This window comes from Equus asinus, chromosome 1 (assembly GCF_041296235.1).
Source record: "Equus asinus isolate D_3611 breed Donkey chromosome 1, EquAss-T2T_v2, whole genome shotgun sequence".
Taxonomy (NCBI): Eukaryota; Metazoa; Chordata; class Mammalia; order Perissodactyla; family Equidae; genus Equus; species Equus asinus.
The window spans coordinates 196,720,000-196,747,067 of NC_091790.1; the positions used below are offsets into that span (position 1 = coordinate 196,720,000).

At 42.5% G+C, this 27,068-nt stretch overlaps 1 protein-coding gene across 7 annotated transcripts in view; it reads right to left on the minus strand.

Moving 5' to 3' along the window:
* The window catches only part of TCAF1 (TRPM8 channel associated factor 1), a 47,803-nt gene that overhangs the window by 6,811 nt on the left and 13,924 nt on the right, over nt 1–27,068 (minus strand). For 5 of the 7 annotated variants that reach the window (XM_014858352.3, XM_070515156.1, XM_070515148.1 and 2 more), the window contains exons 2-7: nt 18,027–18,660; nt 3,868–4,862; nt 3,480–3,577; nt 2,201–2,414; nt 1,657–1,896; nt 40–377 (exon numbers count right to left, since the gene is read on the minus strand). In XM_014858352.3, coding sequence (XP_014713838.1) covers nt 40–377; nt 1,657–1,896; nt 2,201–2,414; nt 3,480–3,577; nt 3,868–4,862; nt 18,027–18,646 — 2,505 coding nt within the window. In that variant the 5' untranslated portion in view covers nt 18,647–18,660. Of the gene's footprint in view, nt 1–39; nt 378–1,656; nt 1,897–2,200; nt 2,415–3,479; nt 3,578–3,867; nt 4,863–18,026; nt 18,661–25,562; nt 25,726–27,068 lie in introns of those variants that run through there. The other 2 variants (XM_014858361.3, XM_044767305.2) reach the window with 1 other exon arrangement.

The following is a 27,068-nucleotide window of genomic DNA, read 5'->3' on the forward strand; positions in this document are numbered from 1 at the left end:
GTAGGGGGTTCCCAAGGCCTCTCCATTCTTGTGCAGTACCTGTAAATACGTTTCCAGTGCAGTCCACGCATTCCAGTTTTTCACATTGGGACCCTTGCCCAGGTAGATTCTGACTCTTTTCTCCCGAACTGGGGGCCACAGAGCAATATTGGCACGGCCTCGAGGAATGCCCAAGACCGTTTCATGCACATAAACACACCACAGGTTGCAGGTGGCCTCTGTGGTGTGTGGTGGGAACTCCCACTCCTGCCGCTGCTGGTTGCGGCCGAGCTCATGCACGGGGCCCCACAGCCCCTTCGTTCTGATGAGTTTCTCATTGATGAGCTCTTGCACAGATTCCAGATGGCACATGATGGGGTAGCCTGCATGCATCCAGCCTGGAAAATGCAGGAGGGAGGAAGAAAGGGTTAGAGCATTCTCCATCTGTCGTACAAAATTCTTCTCTGTATTGTATCTCAAAACAACCTGTAGCCCCCGATGACTTCAGGAACCCCATAATGCTCAGAAGGGCAATCCAAACTGAGCCCCTCCTGGGCTTTCCTCCTTACCCTCCCATTCTGTAATAATGCCTTCATCCTCACTCTGACCTGAGAGTGTGGCTACAGGAGGTGATGCAGGTTATAAATAGCCATTCACGTTACTATTCAATTTTTCTATTTGTAAGAGAGTGCTTTGTGCATATGAACCCGTGTCATTATACTGTTTTCTCAAAATTAAGAACTTTCTTCTTTTATTTTTTTTGTGAGGAAGATTGGCCCTGAGCTAACATCAGTGCCAATCTTCCTCTATTTTATGTGGGATGCCGCCACAGTGTGACTTGACAAGTGGTGCAAGATCTGCACCCAGGATCCAAACCTGCAAACCCTGAGCCGCGGAAGCGGAGTATGCAAACTTAACCACTACGCCACGAGGCCAGGCCCCTCAAAATTAAGAACCTGTTGCAGGTGGTCCCCTCTCATTATTTAGATATGGAGTCGCCCACACTGATACTACTTTATCATGATCATCTATGGAAGCCAAGAAGATTAGGGTCTAGGAAGATGGCCATGGTTCTTTAATTTCTATATACCCCCTCGTTTTTTAGGCCTCTTGACCCACTGGCAAACATTTCTTTATTCGTGCCTTCTCAAAGTTGTCAAATTCCTTCTCCCAACAACTGTGACCCAGACGGAGGCCCTCCACCATTTCCACCCACTCCTGAAGTCCCTGGTGGACATCTGTGAAGCCCAGGACTTGTTTTCCGTATCATTCCCACTGTCTGATGCCGTCTCTTGACATGCTGCCTTCAACTGTTACGTCTATTAACAAACTGCATAGATACACTTCTAGAGCCTGCTTTTTTGGTCACATTTCCTTATGCTATCGAAATATCACTTTAAATGGCTTCCTTAATCTCCATTTAAAGTTCATGATACCTTACTTAACCATTCCATAATTATTGAACATTTATGTACTTTCTAATTTTTTGTGGGGGGAAGTGGCTGAGTCTTTTTTTGGTGCATGTTTTCATTTCCATTTAAATCACAAGGATTACATCTTATGTCTTACTAGAAAAATATTTTTACCCCATTGGCTGCCCACTGCATGGCTGTTGAAGGAAAAGGGAGGCCCTTAGGGGCAGCATGCACAGAGGGTTGGTTCGCCCAGAGCACCCACCAACTGAGATCTGCACATCGGCAACAATCCTCTGAGGCAGGCGCAGAGGGAAGGGCTCGGCCCCCAGCCGTGCCACAGCCTGCATCACCTCATCCCAGAGGCGAAGCAGCGGCTCAGGATTCTCCAGGGTTCGGAGGTTTGCGGTTGGCACTGTCAGGATGATGTTGTCTGTAGCCAGCTCTCCCCAGGGACCTGGATGCTCCTGGATACGCCTCTTCCACTCCTCCTGGGATGTCTCCCCTAGGAAGAGAGGCCATGGAACTTTAAACGCACGTTCCCAAATCCCTTACACTAAAACATACAACTTGAACCCCAGGAGGAGAACATCAAGGTCATGAACAAACATATCCCCATCTCTACTCTATGAAGTCCCCATGGATGTAGTTTGGTCTTTATTTCCTTGGCCCCAAAGCTGAATCTAAGGAAGCTGACCTTCCTTCCCTCCCCTAATCCAAACTTTCTTCTTACACCAAACAGTCCCAAGGGACCTCCTCACCCGCAGCTCTCCCCTTCCCTCGGGGTTCGCTCCACAGCTTCCACTCACCCAGCTTGTAGTACGGAGCGTGCACAGCCCCCTTAACGGTGACGGGCACGGAACCCAGTTTGCTGCTCTGAGGCACGATGATATAGAGGAGGCCACCCCAGAGGCAGGTGATGGATTTCGTGGGCTTGTCCAAGCAGCACCGGTTAATCACCAGTGGGCCTCGGAACAGCTTGCTGGCCCTGGTCAGGTCATCAGTGTGGCAGCCAATCTGTACCTGGAGCAGACAGATACCCCCCCAGAGTCACCACGAGAAGAGTATGGGCAGGAGGGGAGAGTGCCCAGGAGGGGAGGACAGGAAGGGTCATGGCCACTTATGAACTGTGTGTGCCCCATGAAATTGGATCATTCCTTGAGGTTGTATGCAGCGAATCATGTGTAAAGATCCTGCTAGGGGGGTCAAACAGCTCCACAAAGGGTCATGGTGACACGCTGATGTGAGGGGCACCAGAGGTAACCCACAATCCCACAAAGGGTGCCTGGGTGTCTCTGCAACAGATGGAATCCTAGGCTGCCTATTCCACGGTGGTGATTCTGGCATTGGGAATGGAGCACTGGTATCCTGCCTTTTGGGTGCTACAAGAAAGGAGGCCCAGTGGAGGTGGTGTGACTGGCTGATGTAGTGGAGGGTTGATTCAGTCCCTCCTTTCCCCAAGGTCCCCATTCCTGGGCCGATGGAGTGACCCCTGTACTCAGTGGAATCCGGGATTGTTTCCCTGGGTGTACGCTAAACAAATTCCAGGACAGACGAAGCACAGAATGGACCCTAACCATCACAATGACCCTCAAGGGGGATAGAGCAGGAAAACTTAATTTTGTGAATAGAGTGTGTGTATGTGAAACTGACAGAGCCAAAGGTGGCCTGGGCAAGCAAGGAACAGTCTCTGGCATCCCAGGCCAGAGTCAGAGAGATCTTGTGCTACAATGGGAGATGCATCTGGGGTGGAAAGTGAACTAAGATTTATTGAATTCTCCTCCATGTCAGGGTGGCTTCCATTCGCTACCTTTCTTAGTCCTCACTCTACGACATAAATTAAAAGCACAAAACCTGAGCCAGAAGTTGGGTAGGGTGGAGTCCTCGGCTCTGAAATGTATCAGATCTACACATTTAAATCAATCACTTAGCTATTCTGCACCTTAGTTGCTTCATCCTTAAAATGAAGGGAAAAGCACATGCCCTGTATTACCAATGGGGTTTTTATGAGGATCAAATAAGACGCCAACCGTGAGAGCAAGACTATTCAGGTTCCATGTTACGTGGTGAGATGGGGCATGGCCTTACCTTCAGGTCAGCAGAGGCAGCAGCTTCAGGCAGTGAGACTTCTATAATTTGCCTCCCAGGGATGTAGAGCCCGGTACTCATCCAGCAATATCTGGTGCCTGCCAAAAGCATAGGAAGAGCAGACTTTATCCCTCCTCCGCAATTCCATCTCCACCCAGCATTCCCAGAGCCCCTTCATGAGCTCTGCACATCTTTCCCCCTCCATGCTGCCCTGACTTGGCTCTTGCAAACATTACCTAAAACCCCAACCCCTTTCTCCTTGAAAGCACATGGCAAAGGATGGAGATGGCCCCGTGGAGGTGATCAGATCCCTGAAATGAGGTGCTGAAGCCATCATGCCCCATTCCCCCACTTCCCACAGGCTGAGCTCCCACACCGCCTTCCGTACCTGGATTGTTGCAGTTGACCTCAACGGTGATAGGAGTTTCTGAGGGGCGCAGGTAGGGGCTGCTGTACATATCTTCAATTTCTGGGACTAACAGAGAGAGGTCGCTTCCCGAGTGGGCCAGACCAGTGGCCAGGGAGAGCATGGCGCCCCTGCAGCAGTCGTTGATAACGGGATTCTCTCGGGTTGCTACTGGGAGCCGATATCGACTCAGCAGCTTCCTCAGGAGCCGGTGCACAGACATGTAGGCAGGGATCTCTTCCGCAGGGATCTGCAGGAACGCGGCGCCATCTGGGCCCAGCTTGGCCAACCAGCCCTTTTCCACATTCCCTCTCTTCCTGCCCATTATGACCTGGAACTCGGCCAGGGTAGAGCGGAAGTGATAGGTCCTTATCCCTGCTTTCGGAGTACGAAAGGGCCCTGGATTGAGACTTTGGCTTGTGATGCTGATGCCAAAGGGATTGAGGAGGAGGTTTCCTGGGAACCGAGCCAAAGGGGACACTCCAGGGTTCTTGAAGGCCCACCACCAGGCTTGGGCGCCAACGAACAGGCCCCCACCCTCTGCTACAAACTCCTGCAGCTCTTTGACTCCCACATCACTCACGGGCTCAAAGCAATAGACACTCGCGTCACTGGTCAGGTGGGGCTCGATGCTGGTGTCTATGCCCCCCACTGCGAGCAGGCTGCTCAGTGTCCTCAGCTCTGTTTGCACCACGATCTTGCCTCGGCGGCCTCCGTCCAGCCAGCGCACAGCATTGAGCAGAAAGGGGCCCAGTTTACCAACGGTGAATAATACCTTGTGGCCAGTCACGACCACCCGGCCCCGGCCATAGCGGGCAGCTGCAATGACACAGCCATGGTAGGAATCTAACCCCAGGGGAAAGGCTAAAGCCCCATGGACTAGCAGCTGGGATGGGAAACAATCCGAGTTGCTGATGTCCAGCTCTGAAATCCCATGCAGGAGCTCCTCTCTGTCCTCGGAGAGGTCATCTTCACAACTGCAAAAGATATGTGTGTTCTGTATTAAAGGAGCGACTCTACATAAAACATTTAGAACAGCACACAGCGTACAGCAAGGGTCAGCTCTACTAATATTATGATTTTTTAGCTCTTACAGGAGAACCTGGAGAACAAAGTGGGCAGATCTGACCTCATAGGGTATGAAGTGGGAGGACAGAGTGACATTACTTCTGCTCTGCTCATTTTCAGAGTACAAATTCTCCAAAAGAAATCTTGAAGGAAGCCCTGCTGTGTTTACCCAATACTGTATCTTAAATATTCTTGGCTTAAGTGTTTATTTCAGCCTTTTAAGCATTATATAAAGAACTGAATGGGAAATCATGTTTTCATTCTTCTAAGGAGTCTTGTTTATAAATAATAAAATTTGCAGCTAATTTTCTGCAAATAAAGCCAATGGAGAGCTGAGTTTGTGGTGCCAGAGAAGAGTTACATTATCTCAAAAAATGGGACAGGGGAGCTGACTGGCCCCAACTCAAGTGAGACTCTCCTGTTACTTGAACCCAAGAGGACTGACTGTCTACACCTAGCACTCCACCCCTTCATTGCCGGCCTAGAGGAGTGATGCATATCCATGCTGTAAGGTTTTTCTCAGCATCATCTGTTACTGTCTGTGGGTAACAAACCCCTATAAGACCTCAGGACACCAATGAACCCAAAATGGGTGACGCAACCCTGGATAAACAGTGGGATTATTAGGTAAGGAGTAGAGTAACCTCTGTAAGTTTGAGATCCAGGGCTGGCTCGGCCCTCTTGTCAGAGGAAGCTGTGGCAACTTCATGGTCAGAAGGCAGCTGTGAGGAAACACTGAAAAGCAGGGGTCAGGTGGACAGCTTATCTGCAGTATTTGCGTCATACTCGCTGGGACTAGTAGAACTCTAATCAACTGATGGGGAAACTAGTCCTCCTAGTAGGTGCAACCTTTTCGTGAAGATAAAGGTATCACCCTACTAGACGACTCTTCAGCTCCTTGAAGCACTGACCAGTAAATCATTCCACTAGCTCTTCCTGCCCCAATTCCAGGTTTCCCAAACAAACTTGTGATTATAATCTTGCTTCTGATGATCATCTGCTAAAGAAAGAAGTCATTGGCCAGGCCAACCAGAATGTTGTAGTTTCATGCCATTTATGTTTCTCAAGAAACACCTTGTACGGTCTATCTTTAATTTGGCAATTATAAAATAAAAAACATTCATTTTGAACATTTTAGTACTTTAAACGTATACAAAATTAAATGAAAAATGTGTTTTAATTCTTATAGTAAGGAGTTCTGCTTATAAACTTCAGGCAACTAATTGTTTTACAAATGAAGTCGGTGAAGAGGTGGGCTATTATGTTTTAAATTAATACATTGGCATCAAGGCTTATACACTAGCCCGTTATGACAAGATGAGCGATACCAAATGTCAAAGTTGAGACCCAGACACTGAGTCACTAGAAGTTCCTCTAGACAATGACCCCAGGTGAGTCCTGCTCACGCTGAGCCAGGGGGAAATCCTCAGAGACATCTGTCTGTTATTTTCAACAGCCATGACATATGTGGAGGGAGATAAATAATTGTTTTGTAAGTTGAAAAAACCTGAATTGAATTTTTACTTCTCTTTCCCATTCTCCTTTGAAATGAAACAAAAGTTATTAAAATAATAATAAACCCATGATAGCACTGGATTTAGAGAAGGGTACAAGCAGCGAACTGGGACAGTGAGGAATTGATAGAAACTATAAATCAAATGAAATCAGATTGACTAGAAAGCGATGAGACTAGAAGAATGTGTAACTGCATATATGTCAAAAAGAAGATCAAGAAAATAAAAAAAAAAACAGGGATTATCATTTGTCCTGAGAAGACACACTTCAGTAACCAATAATGATCAATCTAGAATTTGAATGCCATTTAATACTGAAGTAAACAAGAATCACCAAATATCTGATGAAAATTAACAGCATGAAATAGAAGCACCAAACTAAGCCAAGAGAAAACCAACTTCCAAGGAACTGACAGTGGGAATTGGCAAAGAAAGTCCTAAACAAATACAGTAAACCATTGAAGAGTTTTGAGATATTATATTATCTCTCTATAGCAGGGACAGGCTGCTATAAAAAGTTACTAATTAGAATAAAAATATAATTGCCAAACAGATAATTCCAATCTTAATACATGGGCAGAAAATGAGTCTTGATGTAGATGAAGACCATGAATAAGTCAACAGGAAAATTGAGTCAAGTGATTCTTCCAAAGAGCAGTGCTCAAGGTCAAACAGATGACCATTATCAGAAAAAATGAAGCGGTAATGAAGGACAGATATGAAGATCTAACCTCCAGCAAGTAGGAGTTCCAAAAGCAAAGAAAAAAGAGAAAAAAGAAGAAACAAACATAAAATTAGATGAAAACTTCCTTGCGCTGAAAAATAGATTGGAGTTCTTAGAATGAAATGACTATCTGAATGCAAAGCAGGGTAAATGAAATGCAGTACAGTATGTGGTTGATTACTGGTAAGTTAATGAACTTCAAATATAAAGACAAAGCCTTAAAGGCTGTCAGAATGAAAAAAAAACCCACAAATGACCCAGAAAGAAACAAATGCCCTAAAAACATTTTAGGCCAGTGAACATACTCTGTATGACACACAGCTGCCTAAGACTTTTCATTGGCACCATGGGGATACTGAAACAATGTCAAAGGGCTTATAAAATTTACCACTCATGAAACTTTTCCCAAAAAGTTACCTGAGGTTATGCTGTAGGTCTAAAAAAAACAAAAACGAATACAATAGAAGAACAAATTGGCTGCACAAAACAGTAGTGGGCAAGGATACCAGTATAACTTACAACTAACGCTGAAAAACTCTGAGAAAGGTCCTGAGACACTGGATGCGACTGGTAAGAAATAATTCCAATTAGTAGAGCCATGATATTAAAAACAAAGAAACAAACAAAAATGAGGCAAAATCAAGTTGGAACCAAAATACTCGATGACTTCAACAAAATATGGGAAATAGGGGGTGAGCATGGAAAGTGCAAGAATGAGACAAATGAAGTTCTTGTTTTGAATGGAAAGGTAGATTATAAAAACCAGTTAATTCTCAACTCAGACAAAAAAAAATAAGTTAATTAAAAAAACAAAGGTAACAGTAAATATGGCTATTAGTATATAATAAAGGTGGTGTCTTATATTACTGGGAAAAGACAGATGTTTTCATAAACATTGGGACAACTGGATAGCCATTTGGAAAAAGATGAACTGGACCCGTTCACACAATATACAAGAAAAGATTCCAAATGCATCAGAGATATAAATTTAAAAAATGAAACCAACCAAGTACTATAATAAACCAAGAGTGAAATCTTTTCTAATCTGGTTGTGAAGAAAGGCTTTCTAACTAAGACTCAAAATCAGATGTGCTAATAGAAAAGATTGATAACTGTTACACAGCATTTTGATTACTTTAGCTTTCCACTGAGTCTTGAAATTAGGTTATATTAGTTCCTTTCAATTGCATATAATTTTAGAATCAATTTGGACTTTCACTGGGATTGCACTGAATCTACAGGTCATTTAGGAAAAAACTGGTTTCTTAAAAACATTGAGTGTTCTGATCCATCAGTATGGTGTATTTTGCCATTTCTCTAGGTTTTATTTAATTTCTCTGTGTTTTCCAGTTTTTAGCACATAGGTTGTGTGAAACACTTAGTTAAATTTATCTGTTAGTATTTCATGATTTTGGGCCCTGTTTTAACTGATATTGTAGTTTTAATTTCAATGACCGATTTTTGGCTGCTAGTAGATAAAAATATAATTGATTCTTACATAGTGATCTTGTATCCTGCAACCTTGCTAAACTCAAATTATTATACTAGCTTTCTTGTAGATTTTTAAGAATTTTTTACATAGATAATCATGTTTTCTGCACACATAGGTTTACTTCTTGATGTTTAATCTCGGTGCCTTTTATTTGCCTGATGGCACTGGCTAGGACCTTTAGTATAAAGTTGAATAAAAGTGGTGAGAGTAGGGACCCTTCCTCATCTTATTCTCAATCTTAGGGTATTTCACCATTAAGTATGTTCTTAGCCATAGGTTTCTCATAAGATGACTCATCACGTTGAAGAAGTTTCTTTATACTTCTAGCTTATTGAAATGTTAGCAGGATTTTGTATTGAATTTTGTCGAAGACTTCATGTGTGTACATCTGTGGAATTATATGATTTTACTCATTCATTGTTAATATGGTGAATTACTCTGATGTTTGAATGTTAAACCATTCCTAGGATAAACCCTACTTATTTGGTCATGATGTATTATTCTTTCTATATACTGTATTTTATTTATAATATTTTATTAAGAACTTTTCCATATGTTCATGAGGAGTATTGTTCTGTAGTTTTCTTGCAGTGTCTTTCTCTGGTTTTGGTATCAGAGAAATACTGGCTGAATAAATCAAGTTGCAAAAATGTTCCTCCTTATTTTCTGGAAGAGTTAGTGTAGGGTTAGTATTATTTGTTTCTTGAATGTGTGATAAAATTCATCAGTGAAACCATCTGGGCCTGGAATTTTCTTTATTGGGATTTTTTGTTGCATTGTTGTTAATTTCAAATAAAATTTTTACTTTGAAATTAAAAAAATATGAAAGTTGCAAATATAGTACCTACATACCCTTCACCAAGTTTCTCTAATGTTAACATGCTATATAATCACAGTACATATGTCAAAACTAAGATGACATTGGTAAAATACTATTGACTAAACTCTGGACTTTTTACCAATTCCATCAGTTTTTTCACTAATATTTTCTAGGATCCAATCCAGATACCACATTGCATTTAGTTCTTAATTGCAATGTTTTTAATCACAGTTCAACTCATTTAACACATACATTCTGTTTCTTCTTGTGCCACTTTTAGTAATTTGTGCCCCTCAGGAAGGGAGGGAAAGCTCTTCTTCACAAAAGGATGCCATCCAATTCTGGGAGAAACCTAGGAGTAAACGTGCACTGAGCTGGGGTCAGCACTCGTGTCAGGTTGCTCCAGGATCACAGAAAAGAGGCATCTATTTCAGAATGTCAGGGCCGTTGGGGGAGGTTTCCTGGATGAGGTGACACTTGACAGGAATCTTTAAGAAAAGAGCAGGAGCTACTCAAGTGGTAGAAGAAACCACTTTTGTAAATACTGACTCAGGCACAGATCATCGAAAGATGCTGAAACCACTGGCTGAAAGGCTCTTGGTGAAGAGGATATGAATAGTCCCAAATTGTCACACCAGAGATTAAATTAGTTAAAAAGGGGGAAAGGGACTATTACAATAGGAAAATCTGGCACACTCCAATTTACCTACAAGGCCAATTCTAACATCACCAATAAGAGGACAAATTAACCTCATGTGCCTCCCAATTCGATACATTGTGATGAACACGTCACCTATGTAGCATTCTTGCCAAGAATGTTTGATTACAATCTCATGAGTGTAATCATGAGAAAACAATTAGACAAATCCAAACTGAGGGTGGATGCCTCAAAAATGCTAATGTCCCAAAAGATAAGAAAAGGTGGGGAACTGTTTTGGTTGGATCCTATATTTTAAAAAAAATCTAGGGGCCGGCCCTGGGACAAGTGGTTAAGTTCGTACACTCTGCTTTGGCGGCCAAGGGTTTCACTGGTTCAGATCCTGGGCGCGGACATGGCACTGCTTATCAAGCCATGTTGACATGGCATCCGACATAGCACAACCATAGGCACTCACAACTGGAATACACAACTATGCATTGGGGGCCTTTGGGAAGAAGAAGAAAAAAAAAGATTGGCAACAGATGTTAGCTCAGGTGCGAATGTTTAAAAAAAGAAAATCTAAAAAAGACATTGTTGAGACAATTGGAGACATTTGAATACAGACATTAGACAACAGAATTGTACCAATTCTACATTTTGTTGATTGTGATCATTGAACCGTGGTTATGCAGGAGAATGCCCTTGTATTTAGGAGATACATGCTGAAGAATTTAGGTGTGAAGTGTCGCAATGTCTATAGGTTACTCTCAAATGGTCAGGCAAGAAAATCTGTCCCTGTGGGTTTATGTAGTGTATGTGATGAAATCTAAAACCCTGGTGAATCTAGGTGAAGGGTATTGGTTATCATTATGTTACTCTCCCAACTGTTCCATAAGTGTGAAAAATTTTAAATAAAAAAGTGGGAAAAAATTAAGAATAACTACGAGAAAAACAGAAAAATTATGTGTCATTTCCAATTAGCAAGAATAAAAAAAGAAACTGAACCAATTGAGCAAAAGGCAGTAAAGGAAAATTTAAAAAGACGCAAAAAGAAAGTACGACAGAAAGAAATTGAGCAAGACGACAGCAACTAGAACAAACATCAATTTTCTTGATGATAAAAATGGATTACTTCCCTTGTAAATGACAGCGGTTCTCTCATTAGGTTAAAAAAATCATATTGATGTTAAGATAAATCTTTTTAAAAAGAAACAGAAAGACAGAATAAAAGAATCAACAAAGAAACAAATAAAGTAGGAATAGTAATCATAATATTAGACAAACCAGAGTTAAGATGAAAAATTTAGTTGCAAGAAAGGAGGATATTTTATACTGACAAAAATGTATAACCATAAAAAAGAATCGTGAGTTTTTAGAAACCCAAAATACAGCTTTGAAAAATATATAGTAAAAGCCAAATTCAATTCCAAAATCATACTGTGGGTATAATATAATTGTTTTAGAAATCTTTTAGGTCTAGTATATAAAAATTAAGTAATTCATGAAAAATAAAAATAATCTCGATAGTCTAAGGAATAAGTATCGAGAGATGTATGTAACAAACAGGGCTACTTACAGAATGCTCTCACAAAATGACAGTGTCATGGACATTGTTAGGTCAGAAAAAATAACGTTATTTAAAAAAAAGATAACAGCACTGCGGTTTTATTTAAAAAGCAGTCTTTATCTTTCAGAGATACACTATGGATCCCGGATCATCATGGATGAAATGACGCAATGTCAGGGACTTGCATTCCCCTGGGTGGAGAAGGAGTGGGTGGCGTATGAGTTGATACCAGTGAGCCAGGAGTTGACAATTGAGGCACCTGGTGATGGGTACATGTGTGCACATTGATTTATTTTCTCTTTCTGTATATGTTTTAAGATTTCCAAAATAAGATGTTTCTAAAAGGAAACTGTCAAGTATTTAAAATGAATAGGTATATATATATCAAACCTACGGGTTTTAGTGAAAGGATATTCACTGTATCATTATTTATAAGAGGAAAAATTAGAAAATAACCATAATGTATACTAATAGATGGATGGTTATATGACTTACGGAACACTCCGACTGTGAAATGACATACAGCCCTTACCAAAGGATGATGCGCACCTCTACAGAGGCATATGGAAACATAGTCAAGATGTATTGTGAGAAATCAAGCTGCAGATCACTCTTTCTCTGTCTCTCCACTCCTCCAGCATTCCTACCCCAACCCCAATACACATACAGGAATGCAGACAGAAGTCAGAAAAGACACAGTCCAAACTGTTAGTAGTGATTGCCTCTGGGGAGAAGACTGAAATCAGCAGGAGGTAGAGGGAGAGGTGGAGGACGAAGATCTTTCACTTTTTACTCTGTACATTTGCGGATTATTTCACTTTTTTCCCAAAAAGCATATACTTTGAAAATGAATAAAGGAAAATGTTCATAAAAAGGAAAAAAAAAAACGGAATTGCGATTTAGCAATTTATCTTCTAAAGTGGCATATCTTCCCACTCGCATTCCCTCTCTAAAAGCTTCTGGTTTGTTTTGCAACAGTTAACACAATTTTACCCTACACGGCTAAGAATGTACTAAGCAGCACACAGCATGAGTTAGCTAAGCACCCCCACTGCCTGGCCATGATCCCGACATAACATCCATGATTAGCATTCTATATATTCCTAACATACAACCAGCAGCGACCTCCAAGGATCTGTGGATCCTTGTTATAAATAAGCTTATTAATATCTGCTCAAATATTTGTTTTCCAAACTACTAAGGGGAGTTATATTCACTTTTATCTTCAGTAATTTGGCAGTTTTCCTGTTTCATTTGAGCTCATTTCAAGTAGATATTCAATTTTTGAAATTCTGAAATCTTAATCACCTAGAATTCAAAAGATTCTTGGTGTGTAATATCCTTTCGCCATCTTTCAAAATGAAGGGGATATATATATATCGAGAGAGAGAGCACATCAATTAATATTGTTTGTCAATTCAGGTTTTGCAAGGGTGTTTTCAAGCCAAGGAATTTGGAGCATGTGGACATCTTAGAACATGACCATTTGTGCAACGTTCAGGGATCACTGAAGACTGAAAACCAGTCTCAATGGAGCAATAGCTAAAACGAGGACACGGACCTTCTCGTCCAGCACCTTCCGTTTAGAGGCAGAAAGGGAGGTGAAAGGACATGCTACGGTCACACCGTGCAGTTACAGGCAGTAGATCCCTGGTTTCCAGGTTCTGCTGAACCACAGTATCACAGCCCTCTTCCTACAACAGTTATTTTGGTTTTTCTGATTTCTTCCAGGTTTGGTTACTGAAGATGTTTCTGTATCCTAATTCTCAGATCTTTGGAAATCATTTTATTGAAACAAGAAATAATGCCTGGGATATAGAATACACTCAATAAATGTTGTCTAAATGAATGGATGAAAGAACAACACAGTTAGAACGCTGTAACAGAAACCTGAGATCTGGGTTAAAATGAAACAAGAGGCCTTCTTATCCAAAAGAGAGAGTACACAAATTATTCTGGTTGATTCTCTTGAAACCTCCTAAAGATTGCTTATCCAACGATGTTTAATCTGCACCAAATCCTTTGTTGGTAAAGGCAATTCAGTCCCTAGTACCTGTTTTGTTAAATGTATAAAGAGGGTAAAAGGTGGCAGTCGATCATAACAATGCTGCCTCTGTTTGGTGAAGGAAGTAGGAAAAAAATACCAGTTAAAATGTAACTTACACAATTGGAACAACAGGTATGAGTGGGGCAAAGCAACATAATGACGGATGCTAGGTGATTTTCAGTGGTTGGGAATGGTACTGATGACATCATACACTTACATACCACAGTGTAGAGGCTGGATGTCAAAATAATTAAAGTATTTTAGGTACTTTGAGCATGTTTCTTGATTCATTTAATCCTCACAACCAGCCTGAAAGATGGTCATTATTAATCCCTCTTTAGAGACGAGGTTTAGAGAGGACAGCTATGGCACAAGGTTACAGAACAAACAGGATACAGAGTGTGGCAACTGACTAAATATAAAGTCAGCCTTCTCTAAAATCTGCTTTTTCCAAGATTTACAAAATCTCTTACTAGAATCTAGAGTCCTGTAATAAGGCTGCGAGTAGTTTATGACAATAGACCCAGTGTCTGTTCAAATAAAATACCTAATAGACAGAACGTGGGATTAGTCCTGCACATAAAGTACAATAGCCACTGCCCTCAGAGCTGGAGGTGTGGCAGAAGCCAGTGAGGAGAAAGCTGATGGAAGAGCAGAAATTGCTCAGGAAGCAGACTACAGGCATGTCTGGACATGGAGGCAGCTCACGACACCTTCCAGGCAGGAGGTGAGGGCAGTGACTATGAGGCTCCTGCCCTGACATCTATGGCTATTCTCACCAGGCTAAGAGGAGATCATCAGGTTTTATTACTTAGGATTTTATTTTTCTGATCATAAAAGTAATAACTTGTTCTAATAAAAATTTGATTCATCTTGAAAACACCTGTAGACAGTTTCCTCTTTCAGAAGATTGAGAGGATATCAGGATCATATTTAGAATTTCATTTGACCGTCAGAAATGTGCAAGCAATAGGTTTAAAGCTATCTTAATTCATACTCACACATTCAAATAAGGGTTTAAAAATAAATAACAAGACACTTTGACAGAGTAACTAAATTCATATGGGCTTTTAATCTGAACCTCACTCAGCCTGTGATGGAAATAATCTTCCTTCTTGAATCCTAATAGAAGCATCTTGGTGTCTTGTACAGTATTACCTATCATAAGAGTGGAGAAAGATCCAAATATTCAACAGTAGGCAAGTGATTAAATAAATAAGGCATACACACTAAAATCGTATGAAATGAACCTAATATAATTTTAAAGATTATATAGAATAAAAAATACTTTTGAGAATTCAAAATACCATGTATATACTATGATGATAACTGTAAAATTATGAAAGAATGGGAAAAACAATATGCAAGATGAAAAGAGTTGTATTGTGGGTTTATGAATGAATCCTTTTTCAAATGAAAATTTAAAAAATAAAAGATCTAGCAATATTGAAAAAGTTTAAAAAGAGTATCCCATGAAGAAGAATCATAATCCAAAAGTACTGGCAATACTATATACATATATATATATACACACATACACACACACATATATATGTATATCACAGATATTAGAAAGTGAAAAAAGTGACCTATTAGGAGAGTTAGAATTTTGTTTTATATTTTCTGTTTATGTAATAGAAAGTGTTGTATTGTACACATGTGGAAGATCTTTAATATGATTTCTGAATTATTTTTTGTCTTTTAATGTTCTTGCATCTGAAGAGAGGTAATGAAATACATGCCTTATTAATAAAATTTGATAGAAAGTTTTCCAAATAAAGTTTAAAAATAAAATCTTCTGTTATTCTACAACCCAGAGATCTACCCATTACTAACATTTTGGGCTTTTTTCTTATATATTTTCTACACACAGCTGTATTTTTTGAACAAAATTGGGAATGTTTTGAACAAGAGGTTAGCATCCTACTTTATTTCATTTAATATTACTCTCAAAAGATTTCCCCCATGTCCTTAAACATTCTTGGGAAAATATTTTTAATGGTTGGTTAACAATCCATCACATAATGGTCTGTAATTTATTTAATTATTCTACTCTTCCATATAAGAAATAATGCAGAGCTGCAATCCTGATACATAAATCTGATTATATCTCTGACTGTTTCTATACCTTTTAAAGTTTTATTTTAAAAAAACTATTTTAGGGGACCAGCCCGGTGGCATAGAAGTTACGTCCACAAGTTCTGCTTTGGCAGCCTAGAGTTTGCCAGTTTGGATCACAGGCGCAGACCTAGGCAACGTTTATCAAGCCATGCTGTGTCAGCCATCCCACATAGAAAGTAGAGGAAGATGCGCACGGATGTTAGCTCAGGGCCAGTCTTCCTCAGCAAAAAGAGGAGGATTGGAGGCAGATGTTAGCTCAGGGCTAATCTTCCTCAAAAAAATAAAAACATTTTTAAAGGTTTATTGAGGTTTAATTTACATAAAGTTCATTCAATTTAGGTGTACAATTAATGAATTTTGACAAATATGTATGGTTTGGTGACCACCACACCACCAGGCGGGAGAAAGACAGCTTAATGTTTCCCTCCCAGCACTGGGTACTTGAGAGCTAATACTAAGAATACTGGGGGGTGAGGAGAGGTTTTTTGTTTTCTCTTTCCCTACTAATCTCAACCTATGCATTCAAGCAGTATTTCATGTGACACACACACACACACACACACACACACTAACACCCCCTCTTGCACCTTTTACTTTATTCTCTCTGCTTCATCTCAGCCAATTAGCTCAGGGAAATCAGGAAAGTCACTGTCGCCATCTTCAATCCATCCACAATTCGAAAAACGACCCACCTAACATGACTAATGCTAGGACAGACCAACTTGTATATGCAAAGAGAGTCAAGAGTTGTGATGCAATCTTACCTAGTAAATAATCAGTACTGATAACCCACAATCTCCACAGTAGATTCTATATACTGCCCTTATTAGGTCTGCTTTTTTCCTCAAGCATTAGCCTTCAAGTTGATTTCACAGGCACACACACACAAACTCATGCACATGCACACACATACACACACACCCCCTCCTAATTTCCCCCCAAATTCAGATTCAGTGATGATGAGAGATGATTTAGGCACAGCCAAAGAAAAAAAGGTATGGTTTTGGTAGAGAAAAACGTATTTTAAGGCAACTAAGGGGGATTAGACTGTTAAAAAAAAAAAAAAGAATTATGGCCAAGTCTTACCTTCCTGTGCCTTAGGATGAAGATTATTGGTTAACCGAAGTTTGATCAATTTGATCAATCACTATGGTTCTGAACACCTGCAGCTCTCCTCATTGCACATGTGAAATGGGAGCTGTGGGCTGCTCCAGGAGTGCCATGCCAAGGAAAGTCCACAGCTCATTCCCTCTGTCTCTATACTAACCCTGATGTGCCCTCCCAAGCTGGTCCTACCTTACTTTGTTCCCATCAGTCAGAAACATCAATGCTCTTTGCTCCAAGGATGCTGAGAGTTTCAATGGACAATACAGGGTGTGGCCTAGTGTGCTTTTTCTACTCCTGGGACTACTCTAGCTTCTAATATCTCCCATTCATCTATCCAATCATCCATCCAACAAATGTTTACTGAGCACCAACTAACTTGCTCGATGTTCAGCACTGTATGAGGTACTGGAGCACACTGTGAATGGCACAGGCTGGGCAATGCTCTCAAAGAACTTTCAGTGTAGCCTGTCTCTGTACCCGTCAACCACCTCCTTCATTCTCCATCATCAGGACTTTTGCCTCCAGAGATAAAATCCTCTCTTACTCCTAGATTTCACACATAGAACTTGTGACATCTTTCCTATCTCAACTTCTGAATCCTCTAGTGCTTACTTCCATCCTAATCCCAGGTACCTGGACATTTCAAAACCTTTCCCACAGCTCTCTAGACTGTCTCGAGGAGTCTCTCATGTCCATTTTCCTTTTCCATACATTTCAGTTGTAAGCAACCTTCTGCTATGAAGTGTCCTGGATTAGCAATGCCAGCTCTGGGATTCAGCAACCTATTTTATTAAGCTAAGACACTGGGGGACATAATGGTCACTAAGTTTATCCCCTCAAAGAGCTAAGTGTTCTGGTCTGAGGAGGCAGCAGCAACCAGGACCCTGCCCCTCCTGTGCCTTGGGGTATCTTAAAAATCTCTTCGATTTATGGTGAATTCATGTCTGAACACCACATTCTCTTCTGTTAGCCTAGGAGTAACCTGAAGACAAGAACCGTGTCTGCTTTTTAACCTGGGACCAACTCCCCACTCACACTCACCTAACTAAGACTGGGATCTTGGGCATCTTCTTAGAGACTTTAAAGAAACTCGTGTCCCCTTTGTTGTCAGTGAAGTACACGCCGGCCACGCTGGTCACAAGGTTGCCAGGGAACGTGAACAGAACTCTTTCATCATCACCCTGGTTGGCCCAATCCCAGGCCTGGCCTCCGATGAGCAAGCCCCCTCCACGTTTCATAAACTTGACCAACTTTTCAGTCATGGTTTCATTGTAGGCATCAATACAGTAAACCCCCAGGGAGTCTTTCACTTCTGGCTCAATCTTCGCCTCTAGGCCAGAGCCCTCGAGAATTTTGGCCAGAGGTGCCAAGGATGGGTGTACACCAATGGGAGCCCCAGGGGAAGAACAAAGCCACCCCACTGCATTGAGGAGAAAGGGAGTGAGCTGGGCTTCCACCAAGTAGTCCTCGTGGGACACCACCACCAGGCGGCCTCGGCCATAGGAGGAGGCAGCAATGAGGACCTGACCCATGTCATTCACCATCACCGGGAAGGAGGCTTCTCCAATAAGAAGCAGTTCACACGGGATGGCATCTTCGGGGACATCCCAGCTTGTCACTCCATTCATAAGGGCCTCAAAGGCAGCAGAGGGAGTCGCCATGGCTGGATCAGTTTCTGCAGAGAGGAAAGCAAAGACTTAGCTTGGTGAAGAACAACAAGGAAACAAGAATAACAAAGATACGCAAAGAAACAAGTCAAGCAGTTCATTCCTCCACTAGCTGCGGCAATTCTTTCCAATATGCAGATGAGACTGACATTGTGAAACGATTCAAGCATTCATTAGGGGTGTTGGTGTCTCTCATCTGGCAGACCCCATCACCCCCTGTCCTCTTAAACTTTTACGGTCAAACTCAAAGAGCTCAACACTTTTCTGTCACAGAAGGGAACAAACATAAGTGAAGAATGAGGGCCGAATTGTGTTCCCAAAGAGAGATGTTTAATCGTAACCCCCAGTAACTACGAATATGACTTTACTTGGAGATAGAGTCTTTGCAGATATAATCAAGTTAAGATGAGGTCATACTGGATTTGAGTGCATCCTAATCTAATGACTAGTGTTCTTATAAGAGGAAATTGGGACACAGACACAGATACACAGGGGAGAATTCTATGAGAAGACGGAGGGAGAGATTAGAGTAATGCATCTGTAAGCCGAGGAATGCCAAAGATTGCTGGCAAACACCAGAAGCTAGGAAAGAGGCATGGAACAGATTCTCCTACAGAACTTGCAGAAAGAACCAACCATGCCAACACCTGGATTCCAAACTTCTAAGCCTCCAGACTCGTGAGAGAATAAAGTTCTGCCGTTGTGAGCCACCCAGTTTGTGGTAATTTGCTATGGCAGCTCCTGGAAACCAATACAGTGGTGTTACCCCCGCTCCACCCCACTCAACTCTCACATTGATCTTCTTGATCTCAACTTGGGGAACCCGGACTTTTAGTCTGAAAAGTCTGGTTCTCAGAGAAGGTTCTTTGGTCACAGTCACAGGCCATGTAAGATAAAAGCAGAAGTTCTCTGAGGCTTGAATCCAGGTCCCAGGCAACCAGAAGCAGGAGGTAACACATCACGAAATTATGGCAGACTCTTACTTGTATCTGGACACAGCGTAGAAAGTGTGTCTGTCTGTGGATGGAACTCACAAAAGTCCTCTGCTTCTTCATGAGCTCCCCGCTTAAGGACGCTCTTCAGTCTGACCTCTGCTATACGTACTTTATCAAATAAACAGATCGCTCAAGGAAGACATGTTTTCCTAATCAGGACATCGAGGGCTTGTCATCCTCACTGACCACTTGGCGGCACTGGACAACGCTGCTCTCCTGGCCCCTGAGGCTCTTACCACCTCTATGTTATGGCCCATGACAACCTCATCATCTTCAATCTCTTGAACCACTTACTTTCTATCCTTCCCTCATCTCTTCTGAAAATGCAGATAATCCTTGTTGTTTTCTTCAGCCCTTACTTCTTTTCTATTTCCCTTGTCAGAGAATATGCTCACTCTCGAGGTAATAGGGCAAAGTTTCACAAGCTCGGGCCCTGGAGTTAGGCTGTCTGGGTTTGAATTGCAGGTCTGCTGCTTATTAACTGTGAGATCGGACAACACATTTCAGACTTAGTTTCCTGATTTATTGAGTAGGGATAATAGTACTTACCACATAGTTTGTCCTGAGGATTAAAGGAAATACCACAGGTTAAGTGTCTTTCCATTATTTTATTATACATATATATATATATGAGTATTCAATTATTTATTATATATATGTATATATACACACACAAATACAAATATATATTTGCTTATAATTACTTGGTTAAGAGTAAACTATTTAAATTTGTGAATAGAGAATTCTTAAAAAGTAAAAAAAACACTAACCTTATGTCCCATTTCACAAAACACTGGATTAAGCATTTATTGATTCTGACCTTATAGTTTTCATATTTTAGAGCCAATATTAATACGAATTTTTACTATATTTAGTTCTCAAGTATTTCTATGGGCCCTTGAAAAAGGCCTTGGCAGAGGGCTTCCCTGTGCCTTCCCCAGGCCATGGACGAAAAGGTCCTGGTCCTGACGTAAGGAATAAACTGAAGACCCCCACTCAAAGGGCACACTCTACCATTTGTAGTGGTCTCTAAAACTAAAGAAGTCTTAAATTTATTCTTTTCCTCCAAACTAGCTCCTCTGAGGTAAATGACATAAGCTCCATGTCCCTGGTTGTTAAAGAGGGTAACCTCTACCTCAGAGAACTAGTAAAAAGATACAATCAGTGAACAGCTGGTTAATCAGAGCTTGTCCCTTCCCTGCTCCTCCTGGTGTCCACAAATAACCAGGACAGCCAACCACACAGAGTCACAGTTGTGTCTCTGCTCCCTTCTCCCTCTGCTCCTTATCCAGCTGGTCACAAGTCCCGTCAATGTCGTTCACAGTTTCCAATCATGCTGCCGTTAACCTAGTTGGGGTCCTCAGTAACTCATTCTAAGTCACTAGTATCAGTTCTAGCCTTTATTATTCTAGAGCCACTGGTGGTATTATTTCCCAGAAAAGAAGTCCCCGCAGAGCTTCGCCTTTGCCCACAGGGGAAAGTCTGAGCCTCATCTTGGGGTTTAAGGTCTCCAGGGCTAGCTGTTCCTCACTCTTCCAGCGTATCTCCTGCCACCCAACCTCTCTGCAGCTGCCAGAACACCTGGCATCGCTGACATGCCCTGCTTTCATTTTAGATCCAATCTCCTTCCTGTTCCCTCTCCCACATTTTTCTATCTGTTGAAATCCTATTTTTCTAAGAGAAGATAATCACAGAAGAGAAAATTTAAATGGCCAATTAGTCGAGGAAAACATGCTTAATCTCACTAATCGGGCAAATATGATGTATGAAAACATAGTGGATCTTGCCCATAAGATTGTCAAAAAAGATGGCAAAGAAGAAAGAGGAGGAGGAAGAGAAGACAATGAAGGCAGCAAATAATGTCCAATATCCAAAAGGCTATGGGGACATGATCACAATCTGCAGGAAACACTGAGAATCTGAAAGCAAGCTGATCGTGGCAACTCAGTTTCAAAGGTGTGCCTAGCCTTAGACTAGCAACTCCTCTTCTAATAACCTTTCTTACAAGAATAAGCGCAGCAGTATTAAAGACACATGTACTAGGATGTTCACCACCACACAAATGGAGATTGATAAAGGAAAATCTAGAAATGGAGATAAGTAAATGACAAAGAATGTTCCCTAGAATCATTTTTGACTCCTGTGGGTGCAGGATCTCTAACCCAAAGCCACATCTATCCACAGATCCCAAGCCCCTCACAGCCCACTATTCCCATCATAAGACCCTGGGGCACAGCCCCCAGCCAGCCACTCTACACATCCTGTAAAGAGCTTCCCATCAGACCCCTTCTCTCTGGGCCTGTGTTGCCACCAGTGTTGATGCTCCAAAGACACCCACAGCGGGGAACTCACATCCTTGTAGCTCTCCCTGTACTCTGAGCTAGTCCACGGGAGAAGAAATATCTGTGGAGAGTGACAAAGGGATGGGCGGGTGGTCTGGAGATGTGAAAAGCAGGGCCCAGAGAGGACAGGAGCGCTTTTCCTGCCAAGTCTCCTCTTTCGGCCTGTCTCCTGGGCCAGACTGGAGGCCCGAGGGCAGCGGGGTTTGGCGGCGAACAGCTGGGCTCCCGTTCTCTCTGCTGGTTTTCCCCTTTCCTGCATCCTGAGTGAGACCGACACCAGTGATGTGCTTGTGGCAAGACAACTTTTGAGAAGGAGAATGAGTGAAGTGTAATAATCTGCATAGAATATCACATGTAGCTACTACAAAGGATGAGTTAAATCTATTTTGCATCTACCTAGAAGAATGTCCTAGGTATGTTTTAAGTGAAAATTTCAAATCACCATAATATGTAGGACACAAACCCATTTTTGTGTTGACAAAGACCATAACAATAAAGGTAGTCCTAGTAATTTTAGTAGTAGTAACGACAATACAGTGCCTACCAGATTCCAGGCATTATTGTAACTGCTTGCATAAATTATTTAATCTTGACAAGAAACCTATGAGGTACATACTAACACTACCCCCATTTTATAGATGGGCAAAAACAAACAACCTGATGGCCAGAGAATCTGTCACTTGCTCAAGTCACAAAGCTGGTAAGTGGTGGATTCAGGATTCAAAACCAGGGAACCTAGTACTGGATTCCACCTAGGCACCAGAAATATAGAAGCCTGTTAAGTACCAGGAATTTATATACACAGAAAATCTACAGAGGCCACGTTTCAACCTGTTACATTGATTGCATCAGAAAGGTGAACAGGATTCCTTCTCTTTATTCAAGTCCGCATCGTTTGTACTGTTGTACATATTAGTATCACAATTAAAAATAACACAGATAATATAAATTCAATCAAGTAAACACACATTAAATGATTGCATATATAAATGATCAGATCGAGCAACTGAGCCTATCTCGCTCATCCTAAAACGTCTGCCTTCATCTCCCAACAGGTTGAACACTTGCCCACTGTAAGTTTGCCTTCCTCCTCCATGGGGCTCCTCGAACTGTGCAGCTGCGGCTGTTCCCACTTTAACCGGCTATCAGTGACTCCAAAAGGACTTTTGAACTAAATGCTTCCTCTTTCTGCCTGAATCTGTTTGCGCTCTCAGCCTGGTGAGATCAGATGGACACTGCCTGGGGGAATCACTTTTATTTCTCCTCCTAAATTCTTCATCCCTGGTTCTCCTTCCATGGATCCTGCTTTCTCCTCCCATGGGCCCATTCTGGCCCTTTCTAGCTTGATGGAACCAAACGCACCACTAAGGCAGAAGGTACCTCCGGCACAACCTGTAACTCAGGGAGAGAGCTTACAAAGCTTCTAGCCTGAAACCCTTTACAAAGCGGCCCCTTGGTGCCCAAACGCGGTTTTCCGTGGAAGGGAAGGTGAGCAGCAGGCCCATTTTGGATATTACATAACATCCTGCATTATAGTTTGATTTCAAATCTCCAAGGTAGGGTAAGTGTCTGAGGCCAGGGGATACATTTTCTTCTTTGGATTTCCCAGGGGAATAAACAGACACTCCATGATGTATGACTGAATGATGGATGTGGGTTTAAGGGCAAACCGAGGATCACTTCTTCAGCAAACAGCTACCCGACCTTGTCAAACGATTAACGTCATAGACATCCAAATCTACAGTCTTCTCCTCTTCATGTTCTTTTCTTCCATGAACCTTTGTTTTTTTTTATACGTCCACTATCTTTTCCAATGTCAATCAACTTCTACGGAGCCAGAATTGGGGCAGGTTCAACCCCTTCTTTTGCATCCTGTCTTAGAAATTCCCAGCTTGATCTTATTTATTTGATTTTCACTTAAAAATGGTTTAATTTATACTTTTAAAAGAATATATAATGCACGTGGAAGGATATAGACAGTAAAATAATAATAATTCTAAAAATTAAACAAACTCCCATATACCAACCACCCAGCTGAAAAAACAGACTGGACCTTGGGAGTATTATGCTAAGTGAAGCCAGACAAAGACAAACAGTGAATGATTTCACTCATATGTGGAAGATAAACAAACACACGGACAAGGAGAACCGATTAGCAGTTACCAGAGGGGAAGAGGGTGGGGGGAGGGCAAAAGGGGTAAAGGGGCACATATACATGGTGACGGATAAAAACCAGACTACTGGTGATGAACACGATGCAGTCTACACAGAAACTGATACATAACAATGTACACCTCAAATTTTCACAATGTTATAAACCAATATGACCTCAATAAAATAATTTGAAACTCCAAAAAACAAAAACACCCCACACCATTATTAATATCTTTGAAGGCACTCCTGTGGCCTTCGGAAATCAATCCTTCCCCATTCCCATACAAGGAGGCACGATTCAAAATTTTGCTTTTTCCATTCCCTATTTCCATCTTACTGCACTCCCTTCTTAATTCCTGAGTTCCCCTGGGGCTCTCTGTCTCTCTCTCATTCACATTTGCTCACTTCTCTCACCACCTAACTCCCGGGAGAACAGCATAATGGAGGAACACTAGTCCAGGAATGAGAAGACCTGTTGTTGTTTTTTTAAAAAAATCCTGGCGTTGACTCCTACTAGCTGTTGATCAGCCTGCCTCAGAGGGTGTTCTATCAAATGGACAACGTTTGAGACAGGACGTTCCCAACTCCGAGGGGCTGTTAAGACTAAGTTCTGGTGTGGGATCCCTTTCTCCCGTTTCCTCTCCAGGCCCTCACCAAGGCCACACTTTCCTCCCTAGCCCCAGAGCCAGTCTGCAACGAGCATGTCGGTGACGTCAAAGGTGTAGAGGGGAGGGGGCTGGAGTGGGGGTGGGGGAGGTAGCAGGGGGAGGAGGGGGTCCTAGCGAAAAGCTGGGGTTGGCAAGGAATGAATTCTCCAGGCCCTCTGGTACGGAGATCTGGATGGGGTGGCGGTACACAGACCACCGGCCCCTCTTACACATTTACACACACACACACACACAGACACCAGTCTCGAGGGGGCCACTGCGAGAGGGCGAGGGATCTTAGCACCAGAGACGGTGTTTGCACAGATCAAAGGGCAGTAGGGCAAGTGATGCTCAGTCACCAGCTACCTGGGTGGCGCTGAGCAAGCCCTGCCTCCTCCCTGAGCTACAGCCTTCTCATCCGATAAAGCTGCGCATTAGATGATGTTTCTCTAGGTCAGGCCTGTGCGTAACTCGACTATACAAAGCAAGCAAATAAACATCAGATGTCAGACCCCGGAGAGGGAGCTATGCGGCAGGAGTGATGCAGAGCCCGAGAGCAGAGCACAATCCCTAACAGGAACGCGGACGCAAACAGCGAGGGACTCCGGTCCCAGATCTGGGCACTCCCAGCCTCACGGCGCCAGCTCCCGCAGGCCCGCCCGCGCCCCCTCGCGCCCCCACGGCCTCCAGCACCGCCCTCCCCCAGACCCAGGCCAAGGCCACCGTCACCGCCCCTTCTCCAGCCTGGAGGCACTCGGACAGGACCACTCACCAGGTCGCCCTGTCACTTCCGGGGGGACGTGAGGGGGAAGGGCTGGGTGCAGACAGGGACGCACAGTCAGGCGAGGAAGGGGCTTCCCTGCAAGCAGCGCCCGGGCGACCGAGCAGGAGCTGCGAGGAGACGGAGCGGGAAGAGAGGAGGGGCTCCCGAAGAGTCTCCTCCTCCCCACTTCCTCCCGGGCGGACCCGAGCCCGAGGGGGCGGCGCTTGGCAAGGGACAGCGCTTCTTTGTGTCGCCGGCGCTGTGGGCTGGGCATTGCGGCGGTCCCCATCCTGGCAGTGTGCATGGCGACATAAACTTGTCTGACTATTCATTTATAAGGAAAAGGCTGAATAAACTAGAGGACACATTCTATGGAATATTATTCAATTCTTATGAAGAGCTTAGATCTCCATTCAGTTGGAGGAATGTACTTGAAATATTGCTAAGGGGAAGATAAAAATTGTTGAAATTGTTGAACATATACTTTTATTTTTACACTAAAACCAGCCCTATGTATATTTGTGTTATGGTGGGAGAAGGTTAGGATACATCTCTACTTGTTAATATTGCGTAACCTGAGCAACAGCAGAGGGCAGCTTTTACATAGCTCTGCATTGTCTGCACTGTTATGTGCGTTACTTTTGTAAATTAAAAATAAGGATATTATGTATCAAACAAACAGGTAGCTAAAATTTATTCTTGTGTCCATTTCAAACCCCATTTCTTTCCTCAAGTCCTTTTCCATAATCAGTTGACAGGTGCTCCTCCCTTCTGTGAATTGTAAGTTCCTACTGTGTGTGGTGACTTCAGCTGGCTCAGGTGCTAGTTCTAGCTTGTGAAATGCAGGGTAGTATGGTGGTTAGGAACCCAGACTGTCATCAGATGGCCTGCATTCAGATGTCAGTGCTACACTTTACCAGCTGAGAGACTCTGGGCAAGTTACTTAATGTCTCTGTGCCTCAGTTTTATTACCTGTAAAATGGGAATAGTAAAATTAGTACCTATATTTGAGATTTATTGTAAGGTTTAAATCAGGTGAGTGAACACTTGTAAAGTTCTTAGGTCAATGTCTGGCATCCACAGTAAGACTGTATGAGTGCTTGTTCAATAAAATAAATATTCAGGTAGTCCCAAGACTCAATACTTCATGTTTTAGGAAAATGTATACCTTTTATAATCCTGATTAGGGTTTTGGTCCAAATCTAAGCCATATTTCCTCTCCCCATCTCTCTTCAACCCCCTTTCCCCAAACTGACTCCTATGAGCATCAATAGGGGCGTGTGGGTAGGTGGGCTCAGAGGCAGGGCTTACACAGAGGAAAGGCTAGGAACAAAATCAAGAGGACTTGAATTCAGGATCCTGCCCCTTCAAGGACCACCTGAGGGACTGTGAGCATGCCCTTTATCTTCTCCATGGTTCAGGGTTCACAGCTAAACAAGGAGGGCTGGTGACGTGCTTGCTAAGTCCCTTTGGGTCTGAAATGCCAAGATTAATAGCACTCCAAGGTAAAAGCTC